This window comes from Chanodichthys erythropterus, chromosome 6 (genome assembly GCF_024489055.1).
Source record: "Chanodichthys erythropterus isolate Z2021 chromosome 6, ASM2448905v1, whole genome shotgun sequence".
In the NCBI taxonomy this organism is placed as follows: domain Eukaryota; kingdom Metazoa; phylum Chordata; class Actinopteri; order Cypriniformes; family Xenocyprididae; genus Chanodichthys; species Chanodichthys erythropterus.
In genome coordinates, this window is record NC_090226.1 from 26,975,205 (window position 1) to 26,998,893 (window position 23,689).

The following is a 23,689-nucleotide window of genomic DNA, read 5'->3' on the forward strand; positions in this document are numbered from 1 at the left end:
AGCCAGTGAGCCCGCTCCAGCCAGTGAGCCCGCTCCAGCCAGTGAGCCCGCTCCAGCCAGTGAGTCCGCTCCAGCACAGCATGCTCTCCCTATCAGTCCGGTGATGGCCAAGAGGGCTGTCCTCACGTTCTATGTTTTGGCGGTCTTGCGTGCCTGGAGGATGCTCTCAGAGCAGCCCCAGCCCGAGCCCGCTGCCGTCCCAGAGCAGTTCCAGCCTGAGCCCGCTGCCGTCCCAGAGCAGTTCCAGCCTGAGCCCGCTGCCGTCCCAGAGCAGTTCCAGCCTGAGCCCGCTGCCGTCCCAGAGCAGTTCCAGCCTGAGCCCGCTGCCGTCCCAGAGCAGTTCCAGCCTGAGCCCGCTGCCGTCCCAGTGCAGTTCCAGCCTGAGCCCGCTGCCGTCCCAGAGCAGTTCCAGCCTGAGCCCGCTGCCGTCCCAGAGCAGTTCCAGCCTGAGCCCGCTGCCGTCCCAGAGCAGTTCCAGCCTGAGCCCGCTGCCGTCCCAAAGCAGTTCCAGCCTGAGCCCGCTACCGTCCCAGAGCAGTCCCAGCCTGAGCCCATGGCCGTCCCAGAGCTGTCCGCTCTCCCTGATACGGCCACGGAGGCCGTCACCGAGCTGTCCGCTCTCCCTGATACGGCCACGGAGGCCGTCACCGAGCTGTCCGCTCTCCCTGATACGGCCACGGAGGCCGTCACCGAGCTGCCCGCTCTCCCTGATATGGCCACGAAGCACCCTTGGCCAGCCCTGTCGCCGCCGTCCAAGCCTACTGCCCTGCCGCCGTCCAAGCCTTCTGTCCTGCCGCCACCGCCCAGATCTTCTGTCCTGCCGCCATCATCCAAGCCTTCTGCCCTGCCGCCGCCGCCCAGGCTTTCTGCCCTGCCGCCACTGCCCAGGCCGTCTGAACCGTTGGAACCAGCCTGGTCAGTTCCTCCGGCACCACCCTGGCACTCAGCCAGGACTCCAGACCCGCTGGAACCAGCATGGTCAGTTCCTCCAGCGCCACCCTGGCACTCAGCCAGGACTCCAGAACCACTGGAACCAGCCTGGTCAGTTCCTCCAGCACCGCCCTGGCTATCAGTTGGGCACCCTGGATCTGGCCCACCATCCCTCCCCCTGATCCTCCTCCTGTCCACCTCCCTCCTGAGTTTTGGTGTTTTTGTTTTGTCTGGTGGAGCGTCTGGTAGCCGCTCCTTTGAGGGGGGGTACTGTCACGATCATGAGTTGGAGTGCCAAGTTTAGCCACCAGAGGGCACTCCAACGACTTTTGTCACCTGTCTACTACATTACCCATAAGACACTTCCCTGGACTCATTATCTCATTGTCATTGCACCCAGCTGTTTTGTGTTTCATCATTAGTGTCTGTCTTTTTATACTCAGTTGTTTCTGTCCTTGGTTGTGGTTTGTTGTATTGTCTTGCACATTTTGTATCGCTGGCTTTTTGTTTTGTGGACTGATTATCTGGATTTTGACCCCTGCCTGTTTTGGATGTACGACTGTGGATTGCCCAATAAATGCTGCAACTGGATCTTAACATCTTGTTCTTGTGTGCACCGTGACAACATGCACCCATGCAACCCCATTCCATCAGAGATGCAGGCTTCTGAACTGAGCGCTGATAACAACTTGGGTTGTCCTTGTCCTCTTTAGTCCGGATGACATGAGGTCCCAGTTTTCCAAAAAGAACTTCAAATTTTGATTCGTCTGACCACAGAACAGTTTGCCACTTTGCCACAGTCCATTTTAAATGAGCCTTGGCCCAGAGAAAACGCCTGCGCTTCTGTATCATGTTTAGATATGGCTTCTTTTTTGACCTATAGAGATTTAGCCAGCAACGGCGAATGGCACGGTGGATTGTATTCACCCACAATGTTTTCTGGAAGTATTCCTGCGCCCATGTTGTGATATCCATTACAGTAGCATTCCTGTATGTGATGCAGTGCAGTCTAAGGGCCTGAAAATCACGGGCATCCAGTATGGTTTTCCGGCCTTGACCCTTACGCACAGAGATTGTTCCAGATTCTCTGAATCTTTGGATGATATTATTCACTGTAGATGATGATAACTTCAAACTCTTTGCAATTTTTCTTTGAGAAACTCTTTTCTGATATTACTCCACTATTTTTTTGCCGCAGCATTGGGAGAATTGGTGATCCTCTGCCCACCTTGACTTCTGAGAGACACTGCCACTCTGAGAGGCTCTTTTTATATCCAATCATGTTGCCAATTGACCTAATAAGTTGCAAATTGGTCCTCCAGCTGTTCCTTATATACATTTAACTTTTGCGGCCTCTTATTGCTACTTGTCCCATCTTATTTGGAATGTGTAGCTCTCATGAAATCCAAAATGAGCCAATATTTGGCATGACATTTCAAAATGTCTCAATTTCAACATTTGATATGTTATCTATATTCCATTATGGATAAAAGTTTATGAGATTTGTAAATTGTTGTTACATTCCTTTTTTATTTACAATTTGTACAGTGTCCCAACTTTTTTGGAATCAGGTTTGTATTAAAAATTTAGAGACTACAATATATGAATTATGAATTAAGTTTTTAAAACCGTAGTAAATTTGACAGTAATTTACATTAAAATTACATATAATGTGATTTTTAAACAATTTTTCACCATTTATGGTGAGGAAATTTTAATTTAACGGTAACACTTTTTAACACTGTCCTTGTTACATGTTACATGTGGTTACTTTATTAATATTAACTAGAAATTATGCATAAACTAACTCTAAACTAATTAACAGGGGCCGTATTCACAAAACATCTTAAGGTTAAAAGTAGCTCCAAACTTAACGATTTAGGAGAAACTCTTAAAAATAATGGCCATGTCAGTCCTAATTTTAGGAATCCTAAATTTTTGCTCTAAGAGTATTTCACAAAGCATTTTAGCACTAAAACTAGCTCCTATGTCTGTGAAACGTTAGGAGTAGTCAAGAGGACTCCTAAATCACTAAGACCAAATCACAAACTGTCCAATGGGATCGAGGGCTCTGAGCTTGGAATTTAGCCCAAACCCAAAGTTTTCCTCGTATCCCCAGCCGAGAGTGAGGAGCAGGGTGGCGGAGGGATGAAGAAAACTGTCGGCTCTCGTCTGTGTATATATTCCTCCTCTCAAGCTGATTAGAAAGACTCTTTGAATGTGTTTCTCCAAATTTTGTTTATAAAACATAATTTGTCGCTTGAACTCTGCATTCTCTTGAGATGCAGACATCCAAGAGGCAGACAATTAACTGTATAGTTTAATTAGTGACAATTAGCCTACATTTTAAAACATTTATGGCAACAATGGCAACATTTTATTTTGACTATGGGAACATTTTTATTAAAACATTTATTTTAATAGGGCAACATTTGTATTTTAAACCTTTATTTTAATATGGAAACATGTCACCTCATTCTACAATATTTCTATGATTAAATCGCTGACTCCTCCCCCATCAGCCAATCACTGTGTTTACACTCCATAGCAACGAGGTCAACCCCGCTCTTACTCTTAGCTTAAGACTTCAGTCTATTCCTTAGTAAAAGTTTGTCTCAGCAGCTTTGTGAATAGGTTTTAAGAGAAAACTCTTAGCTAAGAACTTTTACTGCTATTTAGGAGAACTCTTAGTGGTAAGATAAACTGTTTTGTGAATACGGCCCCAGATCTTTAGTGTAACATGTTTACAGTATTTTTCTGAAAAAAGACAAATATTTACTTTTCTAAGTGATCAGACATACTCTTTTGCCTAGCAGACAATAAAATGTGAAAAATCCTAGACAAACATAAAAGGAGAGACCTTAGCCCAGTTTTAGGACTCTTAATTAAATATTATAGAGATTTCTGTGTGGAATAGATAGCATTGTCCTAGCGACCACCCTGAACAACCACAACATCAAGCTAAGAAAGTATCAAAACACCTTTAGTAACCACATAAACACCATTTCAACCACCAAGAATACTGTAGCATTGTGTTAGTGTTTTTTCTTTTTGGGCCAGTACTCATTTTTTGGATAACGTATACAGTACGGCATCTAGCATTTTGTCATGTAAATCTGCAGTATTTTTTAATACTGAATAACCATTTCTTACTGTCAAATTCCAATTTAACATTAAGAATTTATAAGAATCATGTATTGTTTTGATCAAGGTCTTTTTAGAAATCTGGAAATCGCATAGCAATTGTATGTAGAACAAACAGGCAACATTTTTACAGCCAATGGCTGTATTATTGATTTTTCACAGCCCAGCATCTTTATAAATCATGCATTGGATACATAAGGTTTCCCACCCCCTCAACATCTCTCCTCTCTTGTCATCTCATGGTCAGCATCTCACCTTAAGGCTGAGCACTGGGCCTTTGCCATCTCATGCCAGATATTGTATATGTTTACCATGGCTCCTATTTAATTGGTGTGTGGTCTTTTTGGGTGAGATCCTACCAAGCCCCGCAGGGTGCACGACCCCCACATCTCAAGACTTTATTTCATCCCATCATTCAGCCCCCTCAAAGGTCCAACTCTTAGTCACATGACAGTGGGCAGTTTTTGTATTGGATCAGCATGAACTCACATCACCCAGACTATTAATTTGTGAGGCCTTTTCAGCAATCTGAGCAGCTTCCCTTTTTTATTTTTTTATTTTTATGCTTAATTGTTGTGTTAATTTCTTTAGCTATCTTTAATGTTGTTTTTGTTTGGTGGATGAGAGACTAATGAACTACTAACGAACACACTTGTCATACTAAAAAGTATGGGGGTGTGCTCATACTGAATAGAAACCAGCAATTGTGTGAACACTAAAGCTCAGCGGTCGCTCCAAACCCTCTCCGGTTGTGAAAAGCACAGTGTGTACAACTCACTGATATTCTAAAGTAGTCAGTGTATTCCCAAATGAAGCGCCTACAATCTTGATACAAATTTCCTCTGGCAGGAGTTTTGCTACCCAGCCTCATATGCAATTTCCTTTGTGGATGAGTTCTTAAATAGCCCACAATAAAGTCCCCTGGCTAGCAACCCTACACAACTATCTCTGCAGGGTGTGAGGTGCATTTGTGCATCTCTGGCTGATAAAGCTACTCCAACTATCGACCCACCCAAGCTCAATACCCTGTCCTCATTGATTTATCATATGCTGCTGTCTTCACAGAGCAGAATGGCTGCCTGAGAGGGTTGCCAGTTTGATGGACTACCCCTTTCCCACATTGAAGAAAGCCTCAGAGAGACCTAAATATGCTAATGCTGACATCAACACAATGTAAAAACACCCCTAATCCCATTAAAGCATGGGCAATAACTCAATACAAACACTAATTGATACAATGCTAATGGTAGCACTAACACAATGCTATAACTACAAAATTAACACTACTACTATGTTTATGTCCTCAGACTATTATTAATTCAAATAAATTCAATCTAATTGCGAACAGTCAAGTAATTTTTACATGAATCCAAACAAAATTGTGTGAATAGTGACATTACATGTCAGTGTTAGCATAGCATTGAAAACCTTTCGAAAGTTTACAAGCACATCAAATTCTATCTATATTTGAGTTGCAGCCATATTTCAAATGTAGTGTTTATATGCATACAGTAATCGGAACATCCCTGTATACATGCTGCTGTACGTAAGTATGCTGAACTACATGTGCGCTGTTATTTCCCAGGAGAGTCAAGAAATCAACTGGTTATACAGTATGCTCAGTGCATCTAAAATAAATGCTGTAATTGACACTTTTTACAATGGGCAAGTCTGGTTCTGACCACATTCCGCCCGGAAGGCTAACTTGCCAATGGTTCCCTTAAGATTTTCCTATTTGTTTTAAAATGGGGTTTTCCAATTTATGAGTAAAATAAGGTCTGTGGTAATCATAGCTTGACAATACTTGGACATTTTGTACTTAAACATTAAATGTATACACTCCAAACGTTTTTATCTAGTTACTTATTAGAAACAATAAAAAATAAAAAATAAATAAATAAACATAACAGCTTCAAAATTTACAATTCAATTTGGTATGTGTATGTGTAATTTATGCTGAGAGCAAAACGTCCAAGTATATCATCAAGTTATGTTTACCACAGACCTTACATTACTCATAAATTGATTCATTACCTAAATCATAGCACTGAGATCCCAATTATAAGGCAATAATGGTGTGAGATGGAGCTGCAATCTAAGTTTTTTTCTTCTTAATGTGCTCTCCAGTCGCAAAGGCAATGAAGAGTAATGTTCTCTTCTGATAATTTTACATACATCTTAAGGGCGGCAAAAACATTTTTGGAGCTTTTTAAAATATGTACTATTTAGAAGTACAGATTGGGATATTCAATTATTCAGACAGCACAAATTAATAATGGGTGTACTCAATAATTTTCTCAAAACTTTCACATATAAAGAAATTAGTAGTACTTTTGTAAAATATAATTAAAATGATGCACTCTCACATTTTCAGTCAGAAAAGCTGGCAGACCGCTGTAAGTCAATAGGCTGCCATGCATGACACATACTGTACATTAAAGATGCAAAAGATGTTCCAATTATGAAATGTGAATAGTAGATATTAGGAGTGTGTAGCGACGCCAATATTTGTTTCTATATTTGTATCTGTAACTGCCATGCTTGTGTGCCTGTAATGAGCAAAATAAACAGTCTTTTAATAATAATTCCAAGAGGAAACACACAGGAAAATAGAATAACATAACCGCATTATACCAAGATAACATGGAACAATGAACAGAGGAAACTAAGGGTTCAAATACACAGGGATTAATCAACAGAAACTGAAATCTGTGCAGAACTCATGAGTAATTATGGAAACAAACAAGCTAACAGAACTCTACTCATTCTGTTCCCTGTTCAGGCAAACCAGAACAGGGAACAGAATGAAAATGAACAGAACTAGAACTTAACAGTAACAATGGCAAAATTATTTGTATCTATATCTATTTGGATAAAATTGGATGGGGGTGCGATTTTAACCAGAAACTTGTTTTAAATGTAATTCTGTTCCCCTTATAGTTATAGCAAATATGCCTCATATATTGTTTTTTTATTATGAATTAAATATTCTAATTCAAACAATAATATTAAATGGTAGATTTAATTCAAGAAAAAGTTCTTGAATAGAGTACATAGGCAGGGGTGCACATAACTTTTTTGGTCTGGTTCTCAATGGAGCACCTGGAGATGTTGCTTGTTACTCACACTTTACGTGACACACTTATCCTAAAATCTGTCCTCATCACTTTCCTCCTGACTGCTCTCCTCACTATCTTCTTTTTTCTCGAACATGGTAGATGATGATAATGTTTTTTTTTTTTTTTTACATTTTACAAACTCGATTCCAAAAAAGTTGGGACACTGTACAAATTGTGAATAAAAACAGAATGCAATGATGTGGAAGTTTCAAATTTCAATATTTTATTCAGAATACAACATAAATGACATATCATGACATATCAAATGTTTAAACTGAGAAAATGTATCATTTTAAGGGAAAAATAAGTTGATTTTAAATTTCATGGCATCAACATCAATCTCAAAAAAGTTGGGACAAGGCCATGTTTACCACTGTGTGGCATCCCCTCTTCTTTTTATAACAGTCTGCAAACGTCTGGGGACTGAGGAGACAAGTTGCTCAAGTTTAGGAATAGGAATGTTGTCCCATTCTTGTCTAATACAGGCTTCTTGTTGCTCAACTGTCTTAGGTCTTCTTTGTCGCATCTTCCTCTTTATGATACACCAAATGTTTTCTATGGGTGAAAGATCTGGACTGCAGGCTGGCCATTTCAGTACCCAGATCCTTCTTCTATGCAGCCATGATGTTGTAATTGATGCAATATGTGGTCTGGCATTGCCATGTTGGAAAATGCAAGGTCTTCCCTGAAAGAGACAATGTCTGGATGGGAGCATATGTTGTTCTAGAACCTGGATATACCTTTCAGCATTGATGATGCCTTTCCAGATGTGTAAACTGCCCATGCCACACACATTCATGCAACCCAATACCATCAGAGATGCAGGCTTCTGAACTGAGCACTGATAACAACTTGGGTTGTCCTTGTCCTCTTTAGTCCGGATTATATGGCGTCTCAGTTTTCCAGAAAGAACTTCAAATTTTGATTCGTCTGACCACAGAACAGTTTTCCACTTTGCCACAGTCCATTTTAAATGAGCCTTGGCCCAGAGAAAACGCCTGCGCTTCTGTATCATGTTTAGATATGGCTTCTTTTTTGACCTATAGAGTTCTAGATGGCAACGGCGAATGGCACAGTGGATTGTGTTCACTGACAATGTTTTCTGGAAGTATTCCTGGGCCCATGTTGTGATTTCTATTACAGTAGCATTCCTGTATGTGATGTAGTGCCGTCTAAGGGCCCGAAGATCACAGGCATCCAGTATGGTTTTCCGGCCTTGACCCTTACGCACAGAGATTGTTCCAGATTCTCTGAATCTTTGGATGTTATTATGCACTGTAGATGATTATAACTTCAAACTCTTTTTAATTTTTCTCTGAGAAACTCCTTTCTGATATTGCTCCACTATTTTCGCCGCAGCATTGGGGGAATTGGTGATCCTCTGTCCATCTTGACTTCTGAGAGACACTGCCACTCTGAGAGGCTGTGTCTATACTCAATCATGTTGCCAATTGACCTAATAAGTTGCAAATTGGTCCTTTTAAAAAGTACCTTTTAAAAAGTACTTTAAAAAGTAATGCATTACAATATTGCATTACTCCTTAAAAAAGTAGCTAATTGCGTTTTTTCATGAAAAGTAATGCGTTACATTACTTTTGCGTTATTTTTTCTCACCTGGGCTGGGCTTGCTTGTTTGTTTTTGTAATAACAACAAAAAGGTTCTATTTTTGGCAAATGTTAAGGCCCTTTCACACCATGTCACAGATGAAATGTATAAGCCTTAGGCTGAAGGAAATACATATTTATGCCTGTACAGCAGAGGGCGCAGCTCAAACAAACCTTTCAGCTGTGCTGCTATTTTGGATTAAAGAAAAATATGATACAGGAGACGGAAGTTCCACACTCTTATTTCTAAATCTAATCTAAAGTAATTTCTGCTAATTGGCATGGTTGAATTAGGTCACTGAAGGTCAGTAGCAAAGACATTGGTTAATAAATTGAGATTAAAGAATGTATATTTGTGTGATTTAATATAGTTAATTATTACAGGTTTGTGTAAAACTCTGAGATTGCATTTCACTATTTTTTATTCATTTTGAGGAATACTGAAAATGCTGAAAATGACTAAATGTTCACATTTAGCCTAGAACTACAATAACCATTATGTTTACATAGCACACACAACACCTCTGCATTTATTTCTCTCAACATGGGGACAGGAGAGCTGTGCCAATAAATGTGAAAAAGTAACTTGTGTTACTTATTTGAAAAAGCAACTGAGATTTTGTTGTAAATTAAAAAAGTAATGCATTACTTTACTAGTTACTTGAAAAAGTAATCTGATTACGTAACTCAAGTTACTTGTAATGTGTTACCCCCAACACTGCTTGAAGCCATCATAAGAAAAACCTTACTCTACTGTATCATTATAAACCATCAGAAATATTAAGACGTCTTAGATGTAAAGTTAGCATGCTTGTATTAGTATCTCTGGTGCCAGTCTTAAATGCAGGGATAGATGCCTGCTGCTTGAGGCAATGTGAGCAGCTCTCAGGGACAAAAGACTTAGATTTACTGAGGGGAGCATCTGAGGATGAGAGGAGACCTAGGATGATCAAAGTAAGACCCATGTCACTGATTTGCATGGTGAGATGCATGGTGAGAACCTCTTCATAAGCTTGACTTTGATATTCCACCTGAGGAAAGATTCTTCTTTTGGATCATCTTTTTCTCGGCGTAGTGGGAATCCAAACATGATATTTAGTCTGGCAAGTTTTCTCAACACATTTAGGTTGCCTTTGAACTCTTGTTTATTTCATGTCAACGCAAAGCCATTATTTAAATATGTAAGTGTTTGTGGGTGTAATATAGGATGCTCTGGTTTTAGATGTCCTGATTTAAACTTCTAGCCAATATGTTAGTCAAAAGTTTTTTCCTCAAGAATTTGTCATATTTTTTTCAGTTTTGATGAATTTAAGCTTAAGCTAAGTTATAATAAACATTATTACTGGGGCATATTGGCCATAACACCCAAAACTTGTGTCATGGCTGGATTTTTGTACACATGGTCCAAAATTGAGATGTGCATTGTATTGCATTTGAATGTTGTGAGTGGTCTGTCAGTCTAATTGGATGTTATGAGTAGTCTGTCAGAGTGTCAGCAACATGATGATTAATCTAATAGTTTATTAAATAATACATTAAAACTGTAATTTATACATTCAGTGACTTTAATAACACCTTTCCCATGATGTGCATGTTTTTAGTTTCTGAAATAATATTTTTTGTGCCGAATAGAAATTACAGCAAATACGTATATATATATATATATATATATATATATATATATATATATATATATATATATATATATATATATATATATATATATATATACCAGTCAATGTTAGTTCTGGTTGTAAATGTCATGTGGTGCAACCTCCCCTCCCAATAGTCAATGATATTTAGGAATTAATCATTCATGATATGTAATACAAAAAAATAAAAAATTCTGGAAATAACAATTAAGATGTGTATACTCCCATGTATTTAAAGTGAAAATATATCTATCTGTCTGTTTCTGAGCTGACCTTATCTTGCCCTAACCAGCAGGTGGCGCTGTATTTGAAGATGACAACTCCAGGCTTGTGTTGTCTCTTTGCCCTGCTCCTTATCACACTTTCCTACACCTCGCACAGCTCTGAGATCCCATCTGAAAAGGCCAAACGGAGTATGACCAGGTATTCTACCTCCGCCACTGACTCCAAGTCAGACCCTGACATGGGACTTCTGGGCGGCAACCAGCGAAGAAAACACTGGTCACATAAAGACAGGGATAATGCTGGGCTGCTCTCTCGAAGGCCTATGGACCAACCGGAGGATGATGGGACAAGTCTAGAGGGCCTGAGCCCTGTAAGGCTGGAGATGGGGCCTGGAGACAGTATGAGGGTGGAGGGTCATGATGAAGTCAGAGGTCCTGCACATATGCGGCGTGGAAATCATCCACCAGAGGGAGAGTTCAATCGTAAAGGCAGGAGACATGGCCACGGGCATCTGGCTGAGCACAGAAAGCAGGGAGGCAAAAGAGACAAAGGCCGAGCTAAAGGTAATAAAGATTTTCTGAACCAGACTTACATAGCCAGATAAGATTTTCCATTCTACAAAGAAAGGTTAAAGGTATTGTTCACAGAAAAATGACAATTCTGTTAACTATTGCTCCAGACCTGTATGACTGTGGCAGCGATTCCCAAACTTTTTTGTCAGCTGAACCCATTTGACATAAAAATATTTTCTTGAAGAAACCCCCGAGATTTTAAATGAATATTTATATAATAATTTAACAACACATTTGCATGTTCATGGTTGTTTACACTTGGCTTTGTCTTTACAAAAAAACATCTAAGACCTCTTTTGGTGATCAGATTGCACAGAAAAAAACAAAACAAAACAAAAAAACAGAACTATTCTGACTAACAAAACAAGATATTTTGAAGAATATGGGTAACTAAACAGTTGATGGGCCATTGGTCCAAAAAGACATTGGGGCCCATCAACTTGGTTACCCATGTTCTTCAAAATATCATCTTTTGTATTCAGCAGAAGAAAGAAATTCATACAGGTTTGGAACAACTTGAGAGTGAATAAATAATGACAGATTTTTTTTTTTTTTGTGTGTGTGTGAACTATTCCTTTAAATTCTTTACTTTCAAAAATTAAACCTGCAAGCTGCTAGGGGACTTTTAAGTTTGTGTTTAATTGACAACAGATTAATAAACAAATCATTACAAATCTGATAAAATGTTGAAAATGTGCACTTAAAAATGCTGGCAATCATGTAAATGTAATTTAATTTTAATAGGACAACAGACATGCTACATAAGAGGATAGATAAGACAGAACAAATATAAAGGCTAAACATGTATTTCTTGATTGTGAAAAAAGTGAGAAAGTGGCACAAAAGCACTCATAAACATTCTGGGCGCATGATGATGCGCTTAACGGTTCAGTATGTGATTTCTAAAAATCGCTGTTGAACACTGTTGTCATTTGAAATCAACCCAAACAAACACACTCCTCCCTTCATTGATCTGCCCCCAAAATGCATGAGCACAATGCAAGAGTGTCTCTTTTATCATAGCAGAAGTGAAGCAAAATAATGCTTTACGAAAAATAAAGCGAAGAAGATGAACGAATGAAAAGGAAACACAAAAAAAATAACATACAGTACAAGAGCAAGAGTTTATTGCAGAACAACACAAGAAACAACGCCACTTCGATGTTTGTTTTCAGGCCTTCCTGCTTAGGTCTGTCCAGCGCTGGAAAGATTTTCTAATACAGTTTTTCTCAATCGATTTGACACATTTCTCCAAAGTAATGTACCTGCTCTCAAAACAGTTAAAGGATTAGTTCACTTTCAAATTAAAATTTCCTGATAATTTACTCACCCCCATGTCATCCAAGATGTTCATGTCTTTCTTTCTTCAGTCGAAAAGAAATTAAGGTTTTTGATGAAATCATTCCAGGATTTTTCTCCATATAGTGGACTTCAATGGAGCCCAAAAAGTTGAAGGTCAAAATTATTCAATTACAAAGTTTCATTGCAGCTTCAAAACGTTCTACACAATCCCAGACGAGGAATAAGGGTCTTATCTAGAGAAACCATCGCTCATTTTCTAAAAAAAGAAATTAAAAATGTTATACGTTTTAACAATAAATGCTCATCTTGAACTAGCTCTCTTCTTCTTCTTCTCTATTAGAATTCCGGCAGTGTAGACACTGCTAAGTGTATTACTGCCCTCCTCAGGTCAAAGTTTGAACTAATTGTTATATACTTGCACTAGCATATTGTATGTAGCTGCCGTCAGTGGCAACTCTTATATATTTTAGTTCATAAATACGCACTTTATAGTTAAAAGGTTAATAAATAGTTAAAATCTTCAAAATAATCGTTAGAATAAATAAGCAATATAATTTTTGTTAATACATGTCAATTCATTTCATATTATTTAGCTAAAACCATAGAAAAAGGGGGAACCTATTTCCTTTTGTTCCGCTAGGGAATTATTTAATTGCTGCTATCAGGATATTTTTTCCGGTGCACTAAATGTAGAAGAGCCACACGAGGTGCTGCACGCGTGACATGTCTGCAAAAGTTACGCCTATAAGAAGTGCTAAGACGTTATATTGTCTTTTTGTGTAAAGAAGAAGAAACTGTAACCCTCCAAGTTTATTCCTCTTGAGTTAGAGAGGCCAATGAGGTATGTTTTATCATGTTAATTGCTTTGCCGTATGTGAATGTGTGTTATGTGACCGTATGTTTATGTATAATTAGTCAATTAAGTGTATTTTCTTACGTGTTGAACGTGCACTTTATTTATTCGTTCTGTATGTATTTTTCGTTTATTATTATGTGTAAAACACCACTTTTAGAGGGTTAATTTTAGTTTTACGTATTTCCTTTCATAGTTCTGACGGCATTATTGGGACATAAAAGGCTCAAATGTACAAGACATGTTGAAGACTCGTGTCCGAATAAATGTCTGTTAAAAATCAAGAACGACCTGAGCCTTTGCTTCAACTCGAGGGGAGTAACAGTCAGAACTCAGCCTGTTTCGTGCTGGAGGAGAGGAGAACGGTGCCATTCGCAGCGGAGCCGTAAACGAGCGGCTCGTTAAGTGGTGACGTCGCTCTCAAACATCAAAGGAAAAAGCCCAAACCAGCGGCAACCGGGGTCCAAGAGTGCAGCGTGGTTAAGCTAAGAAGAAGCAACGCATTTAAAACAAGTTAAATGTGAAGAAGTAGATTAACCTTGCTAACCTTAAAGGGACTCTATTAAGTGCTTAAAGGGGTAAGGTGCAGTGGTCTAAAATATAAGTCCAAGCTTAAGTTATTTCTTGTTTAATATAAAGTGACTGTTACTAAGCTTATTTCAAGTTAACTACAAGTATTTGCTGATTTAAGGGTACATCAAGTTATTTAAAGGAGGAGTTTTTTCTATTTTATTTTTATATATATATATATATATATATATTGAAGGTCATTTGTCTTTTATTTTACAACGAAAGTGAAGTGAAAGTGTATTTCTAATTTTGGCTTAAGGTGTTTATAACACACATTTAAGTTTATCTTTAAAGAGTTAAGCAATTCAAGTTCATAAGCACATTTAGGAGCATGATATAATTTAGTTAAGTTAAAGTCACAAGTAACAAAGTCTAAAGCACACAAGAATAGTGACATGGCTGATCAAGAAGACTATGACACTGAAGCTGTGGAGCTGCAGCAACAAGTAGGTCCTGATGATGAAACTATGGACACAAGCCAACAAGAGTCAAGCACAAGTCAAGCTGCTAAAGAAGAGAGCTTAAGGAAAAGCCAGAGAGTTAGAAAACTCACTGAAAAGGGCCAAGCACTGCACGAAGAAAGGGTGAATAAGCTTCAAACTCGCTTTAAGGCAAGCTATGATGAATGGAAAGCTGCTGCTAAACAAGTTAAAAGAGCACTTGAAGCACCTGTCAGTGCAAGATTACTTGATTACATTGTCCAGATCCAATATACCTCAGCAGAAGTAAAACAAGCGTATGACAAGCTGCGCAGTCATGTAACTCCTGACGGAGACACTCGTCGCAGAGTGGACACATGTGATGCTGTTTCTCAAAAGCTCATACAACAAGCTGAAGAATGTCTTGAAAAAGAAGGAAATGTAAAAGATCCAGCAAAGAGATCAACTCTCTGGAGTGAAGTTGGTTCAGTGTTCATCTCAGCAGCATCCCAAAAATCCAAAGGCTCAAGAAATACAGCAGCCTCACCGAGAGCACCTTGACGAAGAGATCGCCCCTCTCATAGAATGCGATGTTGGGCTGCTTATAGGTTACAACTGCTCACAAGCACTGTTACCCAGAGAAGTTGTGTCAGGAAAAGACAATGAGCCATTCGCACAAAGAACAGACCTGGGCTGGACAATAGTTGGTGGTGCTGACGCTTGTGTTGATTATGGTGATGCTATTGGAAGCAGCCACAGGATTATTGTCAAGGAAGTGACACCCAGTCAGTCATCAGATCAGTTGCCAAATGAAGTGCATTACATTTGTCGCACACAAGTCAGAGAAGTAGTCACACTACCAGATGTGATTAAAGTCCTTGAGTCTGACTTCAACGAAAGAAAGGTGGAAGATTCTCACTTCTCCCAAGAAGATCTGCGCTTCATTTCTATAATGGAAGAAGGAGCAAAAGTGCAAACAGACGGACATTGTGAATTACCTTTGCCATTTAAAGAGGACAGGCCAAGTCTGGCAAACAATAAGAGCTGTGCAGAACACCGACTTAAATGTCTCAAGAAAAGACTTGAAAGAGACAAACAATATCGCAACGACTTTACAAAATTCATGAACGAAACAATAGAGCGTGGAGATGCAGAAAGGGTCACATCTGAAGAACTGAACAAAAGCCCTGCCTGGTACATTCCGCACCATGGGGTGTACCACCCCCAAAAACCTGGTAAAATAAGAGTAGTGTTTGATTGCTCAGCAAAGTATAAGGGTGTGTCATTAAACGATCACCTGCTCACAGGGCCAGAGCTAACCAACTCCCTGATAGGTGTCTTGTGCCGGTTTCGCAAGGGTCCAGTAGCAGTGATGTGCGACATAGAACGTATGTTTCACCAGTTCAGAGTCAGAGCCGAAGATCAAGACTACCTCCGTTTCTTGTGGTGGGACAACAGAGATTTTCACTCAAGTCCATCAGTCTACCGAATGCGAGTTCATTTGTTTGGAGCCGCCTCTTCGCCGGCCTGTGCAAACTTTGGTCTTAAGTACATCGCGGCAAAAGGTCAAGGCCAGTTCAGTGAAGCAACTATAAGATTCATCGAAAGAAACTTTTATGTAGATGATGGCCTTATCAGTTTTCACTCAGAAGAAGAGGCTATTAGTCTAGTCCATGAAGCAAAACAACTCTGCAGTACTGGAAAATTGCGACTTCACAAGTTCGTTTCCAATAGCCCACAAGTTCTTGACTCTCTCCCTAAAGAAGATTGTGTAGAGACAGTAAGAAATCAAGACCTAGCCCTAGGCGAGCAACTGATTGAAAGAGCCCTAGGTGTTAACTGGAGGGTCGCCTCAGATCATCTCCAGTTTCGAGTAGTGGTGAATGAGCGTCCACTCTCCAGACGAGGAGTCTTGTCAACTGTAGCCTCAGTCTACGACCCACTTGGCTTTGTGGCGCCTTTCGTTCTAATTGGCAAACAAATATTACAGCAAATGTGTCGTGACAAGACAGACTGGGACACACCTCTCTCAAATGAGCTCAAGCCACGGTGGGAGTCCTGGCTTCTAGATCTAAAGAACCTTGCTCATGTCAAGATTGATCGCTGCTATATTCCAGCAGATTTTCAAGAAGTTCAGAGATATGAACTCCACCATTTCTCAGACGCAAGTGTTGCAGGATATGGTGTCTGTACCTATCTAAGAGCAATCAGTAAATCAGGACAAATTCACTGTTCACTTGTCATTGCCAAGTCCAGAGTAGCACCCACCAAGGTAACTACTGTGCCAAGACTGAAATTGTCTGCAGCAGTAGTAGCAGTGCGCATAAGTGACATGCTCAAAGGAGAACTAGAGTTGGAAAATGTTCAAGAATTCTTCTGGACAGATTCGCAAGTCGTTTTAGGATATATAAACAACGAAGCGAGGCGTTTTCATGTCTTCGTAGCGAACCGCATACAGCGCATCAAGGAAAGTACTAAACCAACACAATGGAAGTATGTTGCATCGGAAGACAACCCCGCTGACCATGCGTCTCGAGGACTCAAAGCGAAAGAGCTCATTGCTTCCAACTGGTTTAGTGGTCCAGGTTTTCTCTGGCAAGATCAACTTCCCAGTGGAGAGATTAAGGTGGGAGAACTTGACACCGAGGACCCAGAAATACGCAAGGTTCTTGTACACCACACCTTAACAACAGTGGATTCTCTGGCAGAGTGGTTCCTGAAATTCTCCAGCTGGACACAACTGGTTAAAGCTATTGCAAGACTTACCAGATTTGTAAAGGAGTTTAAAGGTTCAATAAAGAGAACCAACAAAGCTACAACTCTTGAAGAAAGGCAAGAAGCTGAGCTTACAATCATTGCTACTGTACAAAGATAAGTCTTCTCCAAAGAAATCAAAGAACTTCAGTCCCAAAAGGAGTTAATTTCTAAAGACAAAGCAAGCAGATTGTATCAACTCAATCCCTTCCTGGACCACAAGGGCATCCTCAGAGTGGAAGGCAGATTAGAGCATGCAACTTTACATCCACACATCAAGCATCCAGTTATCTTACCAAAGACCAACCATATCACCAAGTTACTGATTGATCACTATCATCAGCAAGTGAGACATCAAGGGCGTGGCATGACCATAAACGAACTGAGATCTAATGGCATATGGATTCTCGGCTGTAGTCCAGCAGTATCATCATTTATCTACAACTGTGTCAAATGCAGGAAATTCAGACGTCAAACAGAAGATCAAAAGATGGCTAACCTGCCTAGCGAAAGAATGGAGACAACTCCTCCCTTTACCTACTGTGGGATGGATTGTTTCGGTCCATTCTATATTAAGATGGGAAGAAAGGAACTAAAACGCTATGGACTGCTGTTCACATGTTTGTGCTCTCGTGCAGTACATATAGAGTTACTTGATGACTTATCAACTGATGCATTCCTCAACTCACTTCGTGCTTTCATTGCTCTATGTGGAAATGTCCGTCAACTGCAATCAGACCAAGGCACCAATTTTGTTGGAGCAAGACGTGAATTCTTGGAGGCAGTAAAAGAAATGAACCAAGAATGCCTGAAACAACTAGGCTGCGAGTTTGTCATGAACCCACCCTCTGCCAGCCATATGGGTGGAGCCTGGGAAAGGCAAATCCAAACAATCAGAAGTGTGTTAACGTCAATCCTGGATCAGTCATCCCGAACACTTGACAGTTCATCCTTAAGAACCTACCTATATGAAGTGATGGCAATCGTAAACAGCCGACCTATAACAACACACTTACTCAATGATCCTACTGGACCTCAGCCACTTTCACCCAATCTTCTCTTGACAATGAAATCTTCAATAATACTGCCTCCACCAGGAGATTTTGTAAAGGAGGATGTTTACCTTCGTAAAAGATGGCGTAGAGTGCAGTACCTTGCCAACGAATTTTGGCAAAGATGGAAGAAAGAATATCTGTTGAGCTTACAACAAAGACAAAAGTGGCACAAGACAAAGAGAAATGCGAAAGTCAATGACATAGTAATCATACAAGATGATACAGCACCCAGAAATGATTGGAAGCTGGCTAAGGTTACTGCCGTATACCCAAGTCAAGATGGATGCATACGAAAGGTGCAGCTGCTAATCAGCGACTCAACATTAGATGACCATGGGAAGAGACTAAGTAAACCAGTTCATCTAGTAAGACCGATCCACAAGACTGTCACATTACTGGAAGCAGATTAGTATAGTTCATAAGTTCATTTTGGAAATCACAAGTGATTTGGTGGGAGTGTAGCTGCCGTCAGTGGCAACTCTTATATATTTTAGTTCATAATATGCACTTTATAGTTAAAAGGTTAATAAATAGTTAAAATCTTCAAAATAATCGTTAGAATAAATAAGCAATATATTTTTTGTTAATACATGTCAATTAATTTCATATTATTTAGCTAAAACCATAGAAAAAGGGGGAACCTATTTCCTTTTGTTCCGCTAGGGAATTATTTAATTGCTGCTATCAGGATATTTTTTCCGGTGCACTACATGTAGAAGAGCCACACGAGGTGCTGCATGCGTGACATGTCTGCAAAAGTTACGCCTATAAGAAGTGCTAAGAAGTTATATTGTCTTTTTGTGTAAAGAAGAAGAAACTGTAACCCTCCAAGTTTATTCCTCTCGAGTTAGAGAGGCCAATGAGGTATGTTTTATCATGTTAATTGCTTTGCCGTATGTGAATGTGTGTTATGTGACCGTATGTTTATGTATAATTAGTCAATTAAGTGTATTTTCTTACGTGTTGAACGTGCACTTTATTTATTCGTTCTGTATGTATTTTTCGTTTATTATTATGTGTAAAACACCACTTTTAGAGGGTTAATTTAAGTTTTACGTATTTCCTTTCATAGTTCTGACGGCATTATTGGGACATAAAAGGCTCAAATGTACAAGACATGTTGAAGACTCGTGTCCGAATAAATGTCTGTTAAAAATCAAGAACGACCTGAGCCTTTGCTTCAACTCGAGGGGAGTAACATTGTATATGACAATTTAGTTCAAACTTTGACCTGTGGAGGGCAGTAATACACTTAGCAGTGTCTACACTGCTGGAATTCAAATAGAGAAGAAGAAGAGGGCTAGTTCAAGATGAGCATTTATGGTTAAAACGTATAACATTTTAAATTTTTTTTTTAGAAAATGAGCAGTGGTTTCTCTAGATAAGACCCTTATTTCTCTTCTGAACTAATCCTTTAACACAGTGATCTAAACACACTCTTATAGCCAAACAGTTCAACTTTACTGCAAAAAAAGAAAACTGCAATTTTTTTTTCTAGTAATGCATTTATTAAAAGTAAATACTAACATCAAAACTACAGGCGTATTGTCTACTGATTTCAGAACATTTTCAGCTGTAGATGTACAAATACACTAACGAAAATACAGGTTTATTGGAATGTTTTTCCAACAGGTTTTGTTATATGGGCCATTGAGCAAATAAAGCTTCAAAAAAGATAATTTTAAAAAATCTTTTCAAAACTGATGTAATGCATATTTTTGAGTCATGAACAATGTGTTTAAACAAGTTTCAGTTGTTACATAACATTACAAAGTGTTTTATTTATTTATTTGTACTTTTTTGTCAGGTGGTACAACCAAATATTGGTAAATACAGTATCTACCCATACATGAAATTAGCTATTTTTATCAGTATTTTAGAGATATCTACAACCCTTTTCACTCTGCCACAATGATCTGTTGGGATCTTCTGGATGTTGCATTTCTATCAGGCTTAAGTTTATTACCTTGTCGGTTGATAATAAAATATTTGCAGTTGTGCCACCCTGACATTTGAGAATATGTGACCCGTCACGGAAACCAGGGACACAAGTCGGCAGCACAACTATCGAGCAAAATGAGAAAGAAGCGTTTTTTTTTTTTTCTTTCAAAATTGCTGATTTTCCTTTTTTTTTTTGCAGAATCTGTTAGTTGAGATCACGAAGAAGCCTCTCCATGTTTGAGATAGCAGTTTTGGTATAAAAAAAAAGCGTACATTTTGAGGTTGAAATTGGCTTGTTTTTCGGAGATTCTAGCACGCAGTAGGGGCATGTCATTGTCTGTGTGTATTTCCATACTGGATAGCCTGCTTTTGTTTCTTTTGTTATTGCCCCCGCCCTCCAAGGGAAGTGTGGCTACTTATTGTGCACATTGCAGCAAAAACAGACTTAAAATACTCCGTCATTTTTTGTCATAGAGACATAGCCTAAGTAATATATCAAATCTATAGATTGTCTTTTTTTATTTGTGTACACTCGAAGTAAAAACAAAAAGTTGTGCAAAAAAATACACTTATGTCTAAAGACACGTTGAAATGTCAGGTTTTAAGTCGTGTAAAGTCAAACATTCAAACATTCTGTGTTTTTGTAATCTGTATGAAAAGAGAGCCATGTCAGAAGTCTGTGATTCAGCTCATTACGCGCTAATGCGACCACGCCCATGGAGGGAGTGCTATTCAGAGGCAAATTCTGAGGCAATACATGCATACATCGTCTCATTCATATATTTATTGTCTTGAAAAGTGTTGATCTGTATGTTAAAGCCATGGTTAGCGACCTCTAGAAGACATGCCGTTAGTTCCTGGTTCCTGTTCTTTTTTGGATGAATTTGTGGACTAAATGTGCACAGAGCGCCCTCCGGTTGCAAGTATGAATTGAAAACACAGTATCCAGTGCTCATAGTGATGACAATAAATAATGAATAAATATTACCCCTCTGTATAGAAAATTGACATAAACATATGAGAATCCATCAATATTTCTCCAAATGTGCATGCTTTTAAGCTAAAAGTCTATATGAAATGCCACAGAGGTAACATAATTGTTCAGACACTTTGCATCACAGAAATACATTAGGCTATATTTTAAAGTATATAATACCATTATTTGAAATTGTAATAATATTTCACAGTATTGCTGTTTGATATACACCATCACTGAGGGTTTTATCACAGCCTACCTGACTGAAAGGCCTCATTATTGTGCAAGTCATTTCAGGTCATGATTCTTTTGTCTTCTCAGGTGAGAAAATTTAATTTCATGATTATAGTGACCAAAATAATCACGGCTATCACAGAATCCTGTTCAAAAAGTCCTAATGCTACACAATGACATCAATTCACCAAGTTTTATGTAGAAAACCAGCAAATAACAAATAAAAATTAGCATCAATATGTACTTTTTCTTACCTAAACATTAAAGAAATAACATTAAAAATGATGGCCAATTTAAAGGAGTGTCTTAAAGGAGTGTCTTATCTAAATGAGATGTAAATGAGCCCTATTGTCACTCCCAGCAGGTGAGAACAGTTGAGAACTGCAGAAACTTTAGAGGTGTTTTTCTCTCTTTAGAGCTTTTTTGAGTGCCTACCTTCAAATGGCCACAACTTCTCCAAATATTATCAGATTTCCATGTGTTACACATCGTTGGAAAGCTTGGAGACTGCACTTGCAGAATAATGTGATATATAAGTTTGTTGTGGTGCCTGGTCCGATCAACTTTTAACAGCATTTTTTAAAAATCGCTTACTGCACCTTTGAAGTCATGGGTGAACCTCGCTCCATAATGTAAACAATTAGAGCACAAAGAGAAGAGATAGTGTATGTGCAACACCTAAGGTATTGCATGTATTCAAGATTTAGCTAAGCCTTGTTCATTTTAAATTATAGTTATAGCTATGAGTGCGAATGACATGATTTATTCATTCTGCTACTCCAGCACTCTCATCTAACAGACACCCAATAGTGACACCATTCAAAATCACCAAACTCTAGAAAAATACAGTCCTTTTAAACAAAAGCACAGACCTTTTATGTTCAGATTATGCATTATAATGGGAACATTGTAACATCTTGGAGAAGGTTTTTGTTTTTGTTGACTGCCGTCAACTTAAATTTTAATTTATCTTGTTAATGAAATATAGTGCATGAAAACATGCATTTATAATATTTTTTATACTCCTTCTTTGAGCTTAACGGTAACAGCCATAATGCATGTTTCAAATACCTAATACAAAAAAAAAAAAAAAAAAAAAAGATATGTAATGGACTGATACCACTATCGGATTGGCGCATCCCTAATGTACTACATTTAAAGTCTATATGAAAGAATGGACAAAAAATGTACATGTACTACACATAACTACACTAGACAGTGCCAATACTCATAACTTTTTGTCATTTTTAGATCTTGGTAGCACCTTTTTATATTATAATATTAAATTATTATTTAAAGAGGAGAGATTCTTTAGAATGTCTCATTTAGTGTTTCACAAAAGAAAAAAAAAGAAAAGAAAAGTATCTCATACTGGTTTGGAACAACACAAAGAAGTAAATGATGACAAAATTGTTATGTTTGGGTGAAGTTTATTCAGCTATATTTACAGAGTCACATATATAAATTCTGCCTGTTCACTGTCAGGTAGATTTGTTTCAAGTTATTTTAAATTAAGCACACATTCAGTTTCAAGCCACAATAAAAGAACAGGGCCCATGAAGAAGCACTATATACACTATACTGGTCAAACATATGGAACACTACGATTGTTAATGTTTTTGAACTGTCTCTTGGAAATGTCCAAGACTGCATTTTTTTCTGATCAAAAATACAGTAAAAACTGCAACATTGTAATTTATTTATTTTTTAATATTTTTAAGATGTACTTTATTCCTGTGATGGCAAAGCTGAATTTTCAGCAGCCATTACTTCAGTCATCAGTATCACATGATCCTTCAGAAATTCTCCAGAAAGGGCTTAATATTTTTGTGAAAACGGTAATTTTTTTCAGGACAGCATTTATTTGAAATAGAAATCTTTTGTATGTTTGTACTGTCACTTTTGATCAATTTAAAGGGTTAGTTCACTCAAAAATGAAAATTATATCAATAATTACTCACCCTCATGTCACTCCACACCCGTAAGAGTTCATCTTCAGAACACAAATTAAGATATTTTTGATAAAATCCAATGGCTTAGTGAGGCCTCCATTGCCAGCAAGATAATTAACACTTTCAGATGCCCAGAAAGCTACTAAAGACTTATTTAAAACAGTTCATGTGATTCAACCTTAATGTTACGAAGCAACAAGAATCCTTTTTGTGCACCAAAAAACAAAATAATGACTTTATTCAACAATATCTAGTTATAGGCGATTTTAAAACACTGCTTCATGAATCTTCGAAGCTTTACAAATCTTTTGTTTCGAATCAGTGGTTCAGAGTGTGTTTCAAACTGCCAAAGTCACGTGATTTTAGTAATCGAGGCTTCGTTACGT

At 38.6% G+C, this 23,689-nt stretch overlaps 1 protein-coding gene across 4 annotated transcripts in view; it reads left to right on the forward strand.

The window, feature by feature from the left end:
- draxina (dorsal inhibitory axon guidance protein a) overlaps positions 1-23,689 on the forward strand; it is a 53,822-nt gene that overhangs the window by 9,813 nt on the left and 20,320 nt on the right. For 3 of the 4 annotated variants that reach the window (XM_067387413.1, XM_067387416.1, XM_067387415.1), the window contains exon 2: positions 10,743-11,238. In XM_067387413.1, coding sequence (XP_067243514.1) covers positions 10,764-11,238 — 475 coding nt within the window. In that variant the 5' untranslated portion in view covers positions 10,743-10,763. The remainder of the gene's footprint in view (positions 1-10,742; positions 11,239-23,689) is intronic. The other variant, XM_067387414.1, reaches the window with a different exon arrangement.